This window comes from Lissotriton vulgaris, chromosome 5 (genome assembly GCF_964263255.1).
Source record: "Lissotriton vulgaris chromosome 5, aLisVul1.2, whole genome shotgun sequence".
Taxonomy (NCBI): domain Eukaryota; kingdom Metazoa; phylum Chordata; class Amphibia; order Caudata; family Salamandridae; genus Lissotriton; species Lissotriton vulgaris.
In genome coordinates, this window is record NC_141693.1 from 1,034,604,408 (window position 1) to 1,034,618,051 (window position 13,644).

Sequence of the window (13,644 nt, forward strand, 5' to 3'; positions counted from 1 at the left end):
AATCTAGAACGGTCTCCCGCATTTGTTGCTTGAAACATTTAATAGCAATCAATACTTCCCATAAATACTTACCTTATGCATTTTCTGAAAAGAGCATTTGGACTTTGTTTATAACAGCACAGTGGAAAGGACTACATGAAGTGATCAGAAAATGTGATGTGCCTGTTTCTGTATTATCAGATGTGTGTTCCAACAGTGATGTACAATGATCATCTTCTGAACAAAAATGTTATAAGCATCTTTATGTAAAGGAAGGTGAATTAGGATATTCATGAAATAGAGTTTGACTAGTTGCCACCTCTTTCCTTTTCTTTATACAACCATTCAATCTGGATTTTGAGACGGGCACTCCTCCTTTGGAAAACTACAGGCCTAGTAACATCCTAGCCTAGTGGGTTTCCTTGGGTCATTGGATTGCTTGGTGGGTTCACTTCAGTGGGCAAGTGCTTTGATTGCCTTGTGTGTTTACTTCCGCGATCAGGTACCTCAACAACCTATGTGCTTCCTTAAGTTGAAGGTACCTGGATTACCTGGTAGGTTGCCTTGTGTGATCTCTACCTAAACATTGGGAGGCAAACAACTTACTACCTGGCAACAAATTGTGGATTCCATCAATATGAAAAGGCAGCATGAACTTTCCAACATGCAAATTGATAAAAATTAGGAACAGATCACGATCAATACAGAAGATGGGCTAAATTTTAAGATAAGGTACGCAGCCGCGTAGGAGTACCAATAGCTGGTCACGAATACCACCAGTTAGGGAATCTCAGTGAGCCTGATAACGCATCCGAAAATACATTAAGTGAACCGAAAGGAAACCAGTTTTGGCAAAAAATTTATTTGAGGTAAAGCATTTAATAAATTATCATCCACTGGACATTTAGGGCTTTGGCATTCATTATAAATGGGCTTTCTTATTTCAACAGTACATTATAGAACAAATTATTCACATTGCAGTGCTAGGATATGTAATGTTCAAATTAAAAGCTTACAGCACAAAAAGTTTTGTAATTCACTCCATGATCCCAGATTGGTTACTGGTATATCTGCCTATTAAAATGCCACATTTCTCGGCGTACACAAGTGAAAGCGATATGCCATCAAAACCTTCTGTGAACAGTCTTTGGTACGCTGTGTAGCATGCACACCACGTTGACCAGCGATGATGAATCTGGAAGTCGTAACGGGTCATGGTCCAGATCTGGAGATCTCCAGCGAGCTGCTCTCTAGGGCACCATATCCATTGTACTTACTCATTTTCAGTTCCTCAGCAGACAACCGTGTGTACGCAGAAGGCTCAAACATTTGGCTAATCTCCATAAATGTTTTATTTTTGGTTTCCGGGATGATGAAGAAGACATAAAGTGCTACCAGGAAACAGATTCCACAGAAAACGAGGTAGCAGAAAGCCCCAGCAGACATCTGCAACACCAAGACAGAATGTTTTAATATTTATGGAAATACAGTTAATGTATTAGGATAACACCATTGAAAAGAAGGTACTAGGCCTTTAAAAGCCAAGTAATAAGAACAATTTTCAAGCATCTTTAGTGAATACTAATACATTGTGATCCACTTCAGCCATTTGTAGCATTTAATCAAATGAAGACATCAAACCTAAAGAAAAAACAATTTTTTAATAAATACTAAAATGAGTTAAAACTGAAATCTTAGAAGCAATAGGACAGTGAATTGGAGACGGTTGCAAACTGCTGGAAAGAGTCAAATCATTAATCAAGCATCCCTTTCTCTTATAAATGTACATAATTCCACTGTGTGGCCTTATAACAGAGTCCATGGACTCATTGCAAGGATTTTTACCTTGCCTCAGCCACACACTAGCATTTGTTTGAAAGTCCATGTTTGTGGTGTAGTGGGGTTCAATAGTAATGGGGCATAACCCCATCCGGTATTCCTCACTCAAGAAAATCATAGGCTATCCTGAATAGATAAATTTTTATGACTTTCCTCAAGCACAAATAGTTTGCTTCAGTCCTAAAGTTGCAAACAAAACAGGTGATGGACAGAATGTGGATCAATGTCACACATTCACCCCAGTCCAAAGATCTGGGCCCAAATCCATCGTTTTTTTGCACTCCACACCACCCTGGGTTAGACAATGGCGATATGCAAATCAGCTCTGACCCTGTGCCCCATGGGAACAGTCCAGTCCGAACTACAAAAGCCATGTCCTTCCCAGAACGGAATCAAGCATCCGAGGACCAGACCGGTTTCGAGGTAACACCTCTCATCAGCCCGGCTCGCTGGACTCCAGTGGTGTGGAGTGCCTGGGACCCACGTCTGAGCATCCCCAGCGCACTTATGGCGGCAATTGCAAACAAAACAGGTGATGGACAGAATGTGGATCAATGTCACACATTCACCCCAGTCCAAAGATCTGGGCCCAAATCCATCGTTTTTTTGCACTCCACACCACCCTGGGTTAGACAATGGCGATATGCAAATCAGCTCTGACCCTGTGCCCCATGGGAACAGTCCAGTCCGAACTACAAAAGCCAAGTTCTAAAGTTGGGCATTCCACAGTACAGGGCCTTCAACTTCCAGGAATCTTCCTCGGTGTTGTAGTTGTGCACATTTGTAGAACTGATCAAGCCATAGATGGGACAGGATGAGGACTGTGCTAATCCTAATGTTCCCTTGCATGTGCGATTTTTGATTCAAAGACAAGTCACTGCAGTATTCTCAGGAAGGACATTTCTTTTTCCCCCTCAAGGCTTCTGGACTCTTCAGTTATTGGAAACTCCAGATCTTTCTAGATTTTTTGGAAGATTTGCCAATGTGTTTCATGAAGTTTGTCTTGAACACCCATTCTATGGCTTTAAACTAGCCCTCCATTGTAGTGTGTAGTTTGTTCTCTTTGGACGCTAGTATCTTGCTCCATCTTCATTCACATTGGGAACTAAGGGGTCGATTATGATGGCGGTGAATCCGCATCCTCCGGCCAGGTGGAAGCCACCGCCGGGCCGGAGAATGCGGATTCACTGCCGCGGTCCTTGAAAACACCCACCGCCAGATTATGATAGCGGTGGGATCAGCGGCGGACGGCAGGTCCGTCTGCCGCTGATCCGCGGGGTGTGGACCACAATATGGTGGTGGTGTCTGCAATACACCGCCAGCCATATTATGATGGGTGCGGAGACATGCTTTTCCGCGGCGGATATTCCGCCGTGGAAAAGCATGTGGACCTTTGCTTCTGGGGGTCCCTTGCCGGCCCCCAGGATGTTGGGGGGTGCACATGGGGGGTAACTATGGTACACCCCTGCATGTGAATGCACAAAGCGGCAGGCACCGAGCGGTGCCTGCCGCTTTGTGCATGCACATGCAAAGCATGCATTTTTAACTTTTACGGTGGGTGCTGCTTTAAGCAGCACCCGCCGCAATTTTAAATATACAGGATGTGATCGCCAGGGTGGCGGTCACATCCTAATTCCTATGGAGGGAACGCCGCTGCCCCTGCGGACGGTCCCTCCACCTTGCGCCATCCTAATCGACACCATAGTTTTTAAGTTCAGCTAATTCTATTTTGTTTCACCAGTTGATTAGTTTACTCCCAATTTCAATTGTCGGAGTGGACTCACTTGTTGAATGAATTGGTAACGTGGAGGTAGAAACGTTCTACGTTGGATTCTAAGCTTCGAGACAGTCAGGCTCTTTAATACCATTTTGTAGATGATGTTCTGTACTCCTATTTTCAGTAGTTCTACTTTGGGTAGAGTTCACATTGACCTTGCTTCAGGGATAAGACCGATATCATATTTGTAAGTGGAAAGGATGTTATGAAATGATTGGGCCGTCTAGGTGGGCCTACCATGAGTATGTTTTTTTTAGTACTGTGAGTAAACAGGGAGGGTGGGAATACAAGGGGCCATATGTGTTGTCCACCCTCCCAAACCACCAGATAGGTAGCATTGGAAACTAACAGCAGGAAGAGCTGAATACTCCTAATTATAGGATTTTGGTGAGTAAATTGCTGTTTTGATATCAATCCTTGCATGTTATTGCCCAATATTTCAGTAGCAGAAGTCTCTGGGTGACATGCTCTAAAGTAATCCTGATTGACTGGTAAGCCCAGTATTGGCCCCATCAGAATTACAATGGTACTCTGAATAAGTCTCTACATCTATTATGTGTACTGATGTGTGGATTGGGCTATTTACAACTTGGCTAAAGCACCAGGCTGGCATATTTCGCATAATTTTTGGATTGTTTTTAGGGTTAAGTCAATCTTCAGTGGTTAAAATCTCCCGCTGTTAGAACTTTGTGCTATATATTGGATAAAAACGCTATTAGAGTTGGTTTTGAAAACTGTATTGCATCTCAGTGGAATATACCACTGGAACTCTAATGAGCTCTTTGGGTTGATAGTACATCAAGGTGTTACACATTCAAAAGAGGTATACAGTGGAATTGGCATCTCCCTGCAGGAAAGCTATGTGTTATGATTGACTACCCGGTCTCTGTGAAGCATGTTGAAGTTTTGGGGCATCAATTTGTCAAAGGCCGTGACAGAACAGTCTATGAACCAAGATTGTTATTGAGAACATCTGTAGATCATTTGTGCAGATAAGATTGTGAACCTCAGCTGAATGTCTGATCAGTTCATTAGAAACATGGTATGGATCAGGCACACTTTCAGGGTAGCATTGATAGCTTATGGTGCTGCATGACTTAATATGTCTGAACTCTGGTTAATTTTTGACTTTACATTAGTACAGTAAATAGTGCTGCACGCTCTGGGAATCATTGCCAGTAATAAATTAATAGTCTATGTTTTTTGGACAGATCTGGCTCTTGCGATGGTCAGTCTGGTGCCCCTTGGTTAACTGCTGTTGGTAGATCTGGTCGTGAGGGAAGATGGTCTGTCTTGCATGGTTCATGGATTCACTGTCTTGGTTCTACTTTCTTTGCAAGGGTTGTTTTAGACCTCTTATGGTTGTGGAAGAGCTCCACAAAAGCACTGAAATTTCTGTCATTATAGACAAGAATATCATTTTTCGATTACCGCAATCTTAAATCTATCTTGGAATTCCTAGCTCCTGGAGCTGGTTAACTCAGAAAAGCAGGCAACATTCTAGGTGTAACATTCCAAGGTTAAACAAAATAATACCCGTTTTGGTCCTGACATTTTGCACGCCACTAAAAAGGATTCTAGAATTTTCTTACCATTTCTGTAGAGGAATTTAATGGCACAACTCATTCCGTTTTTTTTCTTGAGTTATGTTCCCAGACGTCCTCAAGCATTACTTGACAAGATCCTAGCAGCCAACTACAGGCCTGATTTAGAGTTTGTGACAGAGTAATCTGTCTGCCAAACACAATGGTGTACCCACTGGCAAAACACTTAGTCTGCCTACCTCATTTAGATACAGGCAGACCTTCAGTATTCCATCAAGAGAGCCCACACTTTGGCTCTGTCGACACAATACTTCCTCTGACAGCCTAACCGAGTAAGCGCTATAGGAGGTGGGATGTTACACACCCACCCAATGTAGGGAGGACAGTTTAGGATCACTTTTTTCTGTCCTTCACCGACAGGGGGAAAAAAAATATGACCCCTGTTAGAATTTGGGGTCTAATAATAAAATGCAGAGAATGGCAACTTGATCGTATCGGTCCAAATGAATGCCGGGACTTTCAGGACAATAAAATCACCAACTGAAAAATGTTGGCCTATTCGTGCTGGAGCAATTGATACTCTAGGACATCCTCCTTTGTTTTAACCTACGGAGATGCCCTGATAATAAACCGTGAAAAGATAAAGGTACACCCTCAATCATTTTAAAGTGCAATTAAGATCCCATAAAAGGTATTCAAAGAATTCCCTCCAAAAGTGAATTTGGAACTGCCCGGTATGGACTGTAAATACAAGGGACAATTATTATGAAGCATACCACATAGGTGCCAAATGAATGCCTGGCACCAGTTAACTGGTGGGGGTGGCTCCTGACCCCTTCCTTAACAGTGGGATAAAAGTTCTCGGGCCAACCCTACCCACTGTTACAGGAGTTACTGGTTGCCTTACTGCAAATAAGCCCAAAATGCTATGTGTCAGGGCATGGTCAAAATGGTTAAAGTTTCAGCCGAACTAAACTTGGGTTTTGAGGTCTGTGTGTGTGGGAGTATCATAGGGAAATCACCTGTGTCCTTCCAAATTCAACATAAAAATCCAGTTTGAAGCAGGTACTGTGCCCACAACAAACCTAGCGATGGTGGTCTGGGTAGACCAAAAGAAGGGTCTGTAAGCATTCAGAAAGAGGATCCACAAGAACTGTCTTGGTATCCTGTTCTCTCCCTTTCAAGTGTGTCCCCAAGTTTAACATTTGGCTTCACAGATATTGCAAACAGGATTGTGAGTGGTTTCACAGGATGCTCACAGCCCCCACTCCAAATATTCTGTTGAGCTCTGAAGAATCAGCTCTGATCATTCTGTACAGCCTAGTCCTTGCTCCTGGGAGGCATGACACACCTCGTTCACATGGATGGCACACAGGCGAAGAGCTGACAGAGGCTCATTCTAATTAGCCTTCTAACTGTTCAGTCAGGTAAAGGGTAACTTTCTTAAAAGTAATTTTTCCTTAATGTGCATTACTAACCAGACTTCCCCGTTGATTTGGATTTTTAGTACCTAATAAAATTAGTGCCATAATTATGTTTCTAACTGGTACCATTCCACACAAAGTATTAGGATTGAATTCTGCACTCTGGTTTTCTACCTAGGACAGCTAGGCTTGCCACAGCAGAAAACCCTTTAGGGCTTTGTCATTGTCTGGAAATGCCACCTTTAATTTTTTTTGTTGGATTTTTATGCTTGGGTTCTGCAATTGAGTTATCGAAATTTTAGAGCCCCTCCACATTCTTTGCTTGGAGGTGGGGGGGCATAATTTTAGGCCACACCAAGGAATTAAAAACAAAAGTATTTCTTTAAATGCGCTTGGCCGAAAATTAAAATCATAGAAACGTATAACAATTCTTTAAGTGTGTGGTCCCAGAATACAGTGCAAACATGTTTCCAACGTACCTACATTGACCAGGCGAGGTGCTTAGATGATGGATAATTTGCTTTTCTTGAAACTTGTGGTATTCTTTCATAGCAAATTAAGAGTATGAGCTAACAAACAGGATTTTATGTACAAAATCCCCATTCAATCTTTTAGGCTACAATGCAGACCGAATTAAGTAATATGAAAAGGTCATCAGCAAATTGCTTTCCATCTCATCGAAAACGCTCAACAACAAAAAAATACACATAAATGAGATTCAATAGACAGATATATTTGCCAAGATATTACATTCAGAAGACTTGTTAAATACACAGAAAAACAATATTACCTGGAGGAATGGGAAGACAAACCCAACAGTGAAGTTCGACAGCCAGTTGAGGGATCCACCCACGATGTAAGCGGCAGACCGGTGAGATTGCTTAAAAAGCTCACCAGTCATTATGAAAGGAATTCCAGCTTTAAAAAGAAAACACAGCAAAAAGACAGACGTTATTTGGCAAATTGCTAATCAAATAGCTCATCTACAACTATAGTATATCATATCTTGGCTTTCATCTTGTGTGGAATTTTCTTCCCAACATAGCTTCCATGTAAATATTCTTTTGGCAACATTTACATTTATGCAGAAAATTGGTCTTTATGATTGGTTCACATACGTAATTTATTATGGGGTGGAACGACTGAACGAGATAGAGTTGAGACACTAAAAGACCATTTGTCAGTCGAAGAAGTTGGAAAATTGATTGATAATGCATAGTGAGCATTTTAATACTTGTTTTATGTTCCTGATCAGGAGTACCGATGTTTACTACTTCGGATGCGTTTGAGATCTCCAGTACTGCATTATCAAGTCAAATGGGCAAATATACTTTCAGATAATAGGTGCCACTGTGAAATTATGGAAGTTGCCTCATTAGGTTATGTATTATTTTTGCGTTCAAAGTATTTTACATTATTCAAACGTTTTCTGTGGTCTCTGTTAATGCAAACACAGTATGACAAGCAAAAACATACATGGGGTGCATATCTATTCAATTATTAAACAATTGCATTAGGGCGATTTTTTAAAGCGTTGCTAAATTGTACATAATTTTGATGAATGTGTTGTTTTTCATACATTTTGGAAGCAATTCATATGCTATGCATTTACATGAACTGCAGAGTCTAATAAGCACAACTACGCTTAAATTGTTTTTTTATTTTTTTTGAAAAAAACTGAAATCATCATTTTCACTCCCAAAAACAGTGCTTTGCCTATCCAACTCCTCTGGGTCAATGATATCAAAGCACTCAATTGCTCCCTTTTCACCTCCAACTCTGTCAAATCCCTGGGAATCAGCATTGATCAGAATCTTACTCTCCTCCCCCACATTAAAGATGCTGCTAAAGGTGCTCTATTCACCCTTCTCCACCTTAGAAAAATCAAACCTTTTATTCCAGCTGATGACTTCCAAAATCGTTGTCCAATCTCTTGTACTCTCCAGAATTGACTATGGCAACGCCACCCTTTAAGGAACCCCTAAAGTCCACCTTGCCCTGATAAAATCTCTTCTCAATCAGGCTGCCATGCTGATCTCCGACGGTAAGCGATTTGATCACATATCTCCTGTCCTCAAAAACCTCAACTGGCTCCCAATCGAAGGTAGATCCCCCTTCAACATGGCATGTATCACTCACAAAGCCCTTCACCAAAACACCCCCTCCTACCTCTCTGACAAATGACAAAAAGCTGGTTGCTCCAGGTCCTTGAGAAGCACTAACGCCCTTGTCCTCACCCCCCCTCCCCTCCCCCCGAGACTCAAATGTAAGAAGACCCAATCACGAGCATTCTCCGGTAATGCCCCTATGATTTGGAACTCTCTCCCCAAAGATCTTCGCTGAAACCCCTCCTATCCTCCCTTCAAAAAAAGACTCAAGATGCTTCTTCTGAACAAATACTGGGGTACCTAACATCGCTGTAATGACACTGTCCTTATTTTGTACCCTCCTCGACCCAGCCCCTGTTTCTTCTTTTTCCTATTTTTGCTCCCTCTCTCCTTTTTCCTGTCTCTCTCCTATTTTTCAACCTTTCTCGTCTACCTTATTTATCTCTTGTTACATTCTTTCCTCCTTTCCCTCGTCTAACTGAAATGCCCTATCCTATGTGAGTTTAGTGCACAATGTAATTTTTGTCCTGATGTGGTTACCTATCTGTAAAGTGCTCTGATACTCTTGAGCCCAGTAGCGCTATATAAAACCTTTTAAATAAAATAAATAAATAAGTAAATAAATATTTTGTAAATATTAAAATGTAAATGAATCAAATTACTAAAAGATGTAAATAGGGTGAGTTTTGTTGTAGGGGAATAGGTTTCATGAACGTCTCCAATTCCTAATAACCATTTGACTGGTGGTCAAGGGCATTTAAAACTGTTATTTGTGTAGCCACCCTTGAGCTTGGGGGACCACAGTGCAGATAACAATCGTTACTAGTCTTGGAGCCCCGTCCGAAAAGAAGAACATAAGAGTTTCATGGATTATTTCCATTCATTCTTGCAGAATGTCCAGCCACAAGCAGTGATTTCACATTATGCAACAGTAAAACACGAGTATATACAAGTAAGGACTCGCACTCAGCAACTATATAACATTGGTGATTAATAATGAAATTTGGCTCAATAAGAAAATATAAAAAAGTAGGCTTGTGAAAGTCCAAAACCCAGCAGATCTCCCTCTCCACCTATTGTAAGTGAACTAAATTAGTAAAACAGTTAGAAAGCGTTTCGGCTATTTTCTTTATGGTAAGATATTTTGTTGTGTCAACTTAATTGGCAGCTAGTTTGCCTGCTCTTATGTGTTACGTCCTTCTGTCTTTATTTTGACAGTAAACTCTTAGACCTCAAATATATAATTAGATCAAAGTATTTTTGGAAGCTGGTTTCAAAGTATTTTTGGAAGCTGGTTGTCTGTATTTCCCAAATATCAATTTACCAGGGTGGTTTGGTGTCCCATGCAAGAGATTGACAGCGATCAGTCGCCATCATGGCACTAGCCTCTCCAAGTGCTTACTAAAAATGGTTGAATATTTTGAATCTAAAAGATATTTGTATTCCTAACCTAATGCAACAGGGGCAGAAAGTGGGGAATGGGGTGGTGGTGGTAGGCAAGCAATATGAAGCCTGGTTGCAGCACAGCACAGCAAGTACTGCCTTCACACACAGGGTCTGCAACATAGCTGAGGCAACACTTTACTAGATGTTCTAAAATAGCACAAAAATGCAATCCACAAGGCCTTGCCGAAATCCTCCTAATCGGTATTCATGAGTGAATTTTTGCCAATACCCGTGATTGCAAAGGCTGTGTACTGCAAGGAACACAAGACTAGTGTTGCGACCCCAACTTGCTGTTGATACCACAGCCCCTTCAGGTGCAATGCCACCAATGTGGCACTTCATGAAAATGACATTGGGTGGGCATGCGTGCGGTGATCCATAAGAAAGATACCTGCTCGTTCCAATGCCAGCAGCTGGCCTTCACACAGTGGAAGCTTCCCATCTGACAGCATCCACTTTGTGAGCTGTTTATGACCGACGATGGCTGGTGCAGTCGTTCAATGCTTAAAGCCACAGGAGCAGTATTAACCATTTAATATATTTCCTTGCAAGTAGCAAGGGGGGGGCTACTTAGGCCTTGTAAATTATAAGGAGTCCCCATTTAGGCATTGCAAATTGTATTTTTCTATTTGCAAGAACTGTCAAGTTTGCACAGCAAAGGGATTTGCACTTGCAGAAAATCAAGTTGTTGGCAGGGATGAGACAACAAGGCATAAAGCATTACACAAATTGGATAGAAAGTGTTGGGTGTTCTGCTCGCATTGATTCTGAAACATGTTTGTTCGCCCAACTGCAAATTAGGCTCGCAAAAGCTGCATTTCCTTACTGCAGATTTCCCACTCTACTTCATGATGTTCTAGATCTGGAAAGTTTACTCACAACTTCAGAAAATCACCATGGTGGCGAAATTGTTGTACTCACATGTTTAGGGTTAAGGGCAGGATTATGGGCATTTCAGTGTGGGCCACTCTGCAAAAAGGTACGTGAAACATCACAAGCTCATACGTTGGTGGGTGTTCATAGTTCTTACAGGCATCTTCCCCAAGATATGGATAAAAATATGTACCTGCACTTAGTGGGTTCGAAATGTACTCCAAATAAAAGAGTAAACCAGTATCACAAAAGTGTACACATCAACGGCTGCTTTTGTGAAAGAGGTCCAATGTGATTTTGTACTGTATGAAATTCACTTTTCGTTTAGGATTCTCAATATTAACGTAATTGGAAAAAAAGACAGTGCTTCAAGATATTGCAGAGTAGTATGCTACTTCCAAATGTAAACCTCTACTGAAAAAACTTTTACAACTGGTTAGTTCCAAGAATCCCCAAATATGCAACTTCCTTTATTTCTCTTGGCCAGAATATGGCGCACACAGCTTGAAAGGACATTTTGAACTGCATTTGCTGACTACAGCACCAGAGTATACAGACACTGAGCTTCGAGGGCTGCGGGAGGGTGCGCTATCTCGTTGCCTCATTGAGGACACATCTAGAAACCTCACAAAACTTCTGAAGAAAAAAAAGATCTAATTATTGTTGTGCTTTGTAAGGCGCCGGTTGTCATCTTGTGAGTGCTGAATAAAGTTGTGGGGGAAAGGAGCAAGAAAAACCAGGAGAGCATGAAAATGATCGTTTGGTTAAGAGTCCAGTATAGTAGGAAAGGGTCGGCACAACCCTGGAGATAGGATTCAGACAAATGATTTTTGAAGAGTTATGGCTTTAGGAGTTTGGTTCAGCTCTGCAGTATAGGCCCAAGATGTTCTAAGATCCAGTACTCCACCACAAAACCTGGTCCACGCAGGTACATGTAAATAACCTATCTTACCAAAGAGGTCTTTTGGTATTGGCCAGAAGTAATAGTTATCTATTGGACAACAGATTTGCTTTGGTACATGGCGGGTGCTTCAGAGGCATCTAGGCCTATTTATTCTTAATGCTTTGGCAGGAAGAGACCAGTGCATGAGCCAGGCAAATCCATTCAAGCAGCAAAAGGAGGACTTGCCTTCTGAGGAGATCTAAAAGCTCATATCTTGAGACTAGACCCATCTGGTTGACCAGTCTTTCACATCCCCTCCCTACCGTTAGTTCTGAACATCTCTTTCAAAGCTAGTTGTGTTTCACTATAAAGCAGTTCAATGCCCTACAGGCCACGATTGGAATATATATACCTTCAAGTACATAAGTAAAAATCGTTGGTAGACGGAATGGGCTTTTTCCTTGATAGAAACCTCAAACTTGGAAGGAGAGCAGAGTAAAGCACACATGGCAAACGTAGGCACGGCAACGTACTGTGAAGGGAGTAAAACAGAAAGCATCATGAAGTAGAAGAGGGATTGGAGTAAAGATGAAGAGGAAGCAGATCGGAATGTGAATTATGTAAAGGAAGGAAAAGGGTGTCTGTGATAGTTGTCAGATGAGGCTAAGATGTTTATATGGTACACTTGGGAGGTATTTAAAAAAAAAAAAATCTGTGCAGTAGGAAGAAAGTCCCTAAAAAATGTTGATCTTTAGAAAGAAAATACTTATGCAAAATAAATGCCAGACTCATCACGCTTTCAGGTTTGTAGGTGGTGGTCAGACTTAAGGAAACTATGCTGGATAGTCTTAAACGACTGGAGTGTGGTTTTAAGGAAAAGGATTTTGGGTCTGTGAAAACCTTGGGGTTTTATTACCACGTTAAAGTATCTGTAGTCTCTGAACAATTGTTGTCTAATCATTAAATGGAGAAATTTGAGATCTGCCTAGGGAAATTTGTATTCTTGCAATGACTAATTCGTGATTATAAAGTGTCAGCTCATTCCCTAATCATCAAATCTGACCCACTGTATGGGCTGGAGTAATTAAACTGATGTTCTTCAGTTACTCTAGTGTAATTTAGGCGCATCAAGATTTGCCAAGGAGAGGGATAAGGGTTAAACATCAATCATATGCTTACATTTTCCGTGTTTAAGTGCTGCATTTCACTAAAAAGCAGCGGTTTGGTCTCCCCGGTCACCCAGCCACCCAGCAAGACCGATTGGCTTTACCCAGAGACGAGGAAACGCTGCAGCAATGAACTTGTGAATGCATAAGTGCACCCGGCACTCCACGGGCTCCAATAAGCACCATCCCCTAGATTAAGTTGAAATAAACAAGGACTCTGGCTCCCTTTTGTTTCAATGTAATGAATTTAATGAGCTTAGGAGAAGTTAAGGCGGCAGTTCATTATTTCCACATCACGCTGGATAGAGGACACTTAATATAGAAAAATTCATGCAGAACAAAATATGAAATGGTGTTCACAGTTCACCCGGGTTTTTTTCAGCCTCGTTGTTTTAAAAGTCATATTCATCATTGTTTATGAACAATGAGCCATAAAAATCCTAATTAAAGATGTAATTACACTGAATAAATTCTCAACAGAAAATGAATTATAGATTTGTTGGAGGCGCTGCTAATACATCAATTGGATAAACCACTCCAGTCCTCATCCATCATTTTTAGATAGAGCTGGCAAAGCTTGTTATATTACTCTGCTTTCCATGGAT

The 13,644-nt window shown here is 41.3% G+C and overlaps 1 protein-coding gene across 2 annotated transcripts in view; it reads right to left on the minus strand.

Moving 5' to 3' along the window:
- Window positions 1–838: 838 nt before the first annotated feature.
- Window positions 839–13,644, minus strand: part of LOC147711949 (solute carrier family 2, facilitated glucose transporter member 9-like) — a 292,102-nt gene continuing 279,296 nt past the window's right edge. For both annotated transcript variants that reach the window (XM_086922666.1, XM_086922667.1), the window contains exons 11-12: window positions 7,354–7,481; window positions 839–1,425 (exon numbers count right to left, since the gene is read on the minus strand). In XM_086922666.1, coding sequence (XP_086778792.1) covers window positions 1,192–1,425; window positions 7,354–7,481 — 362 coding nt within the window. In that variant the 3' untranslated portion in view covers window positions 839–1,191. The remainder of the gene's footprint in view (window positions 1,426–7,353; window positions 7,482–13,644) is intronic.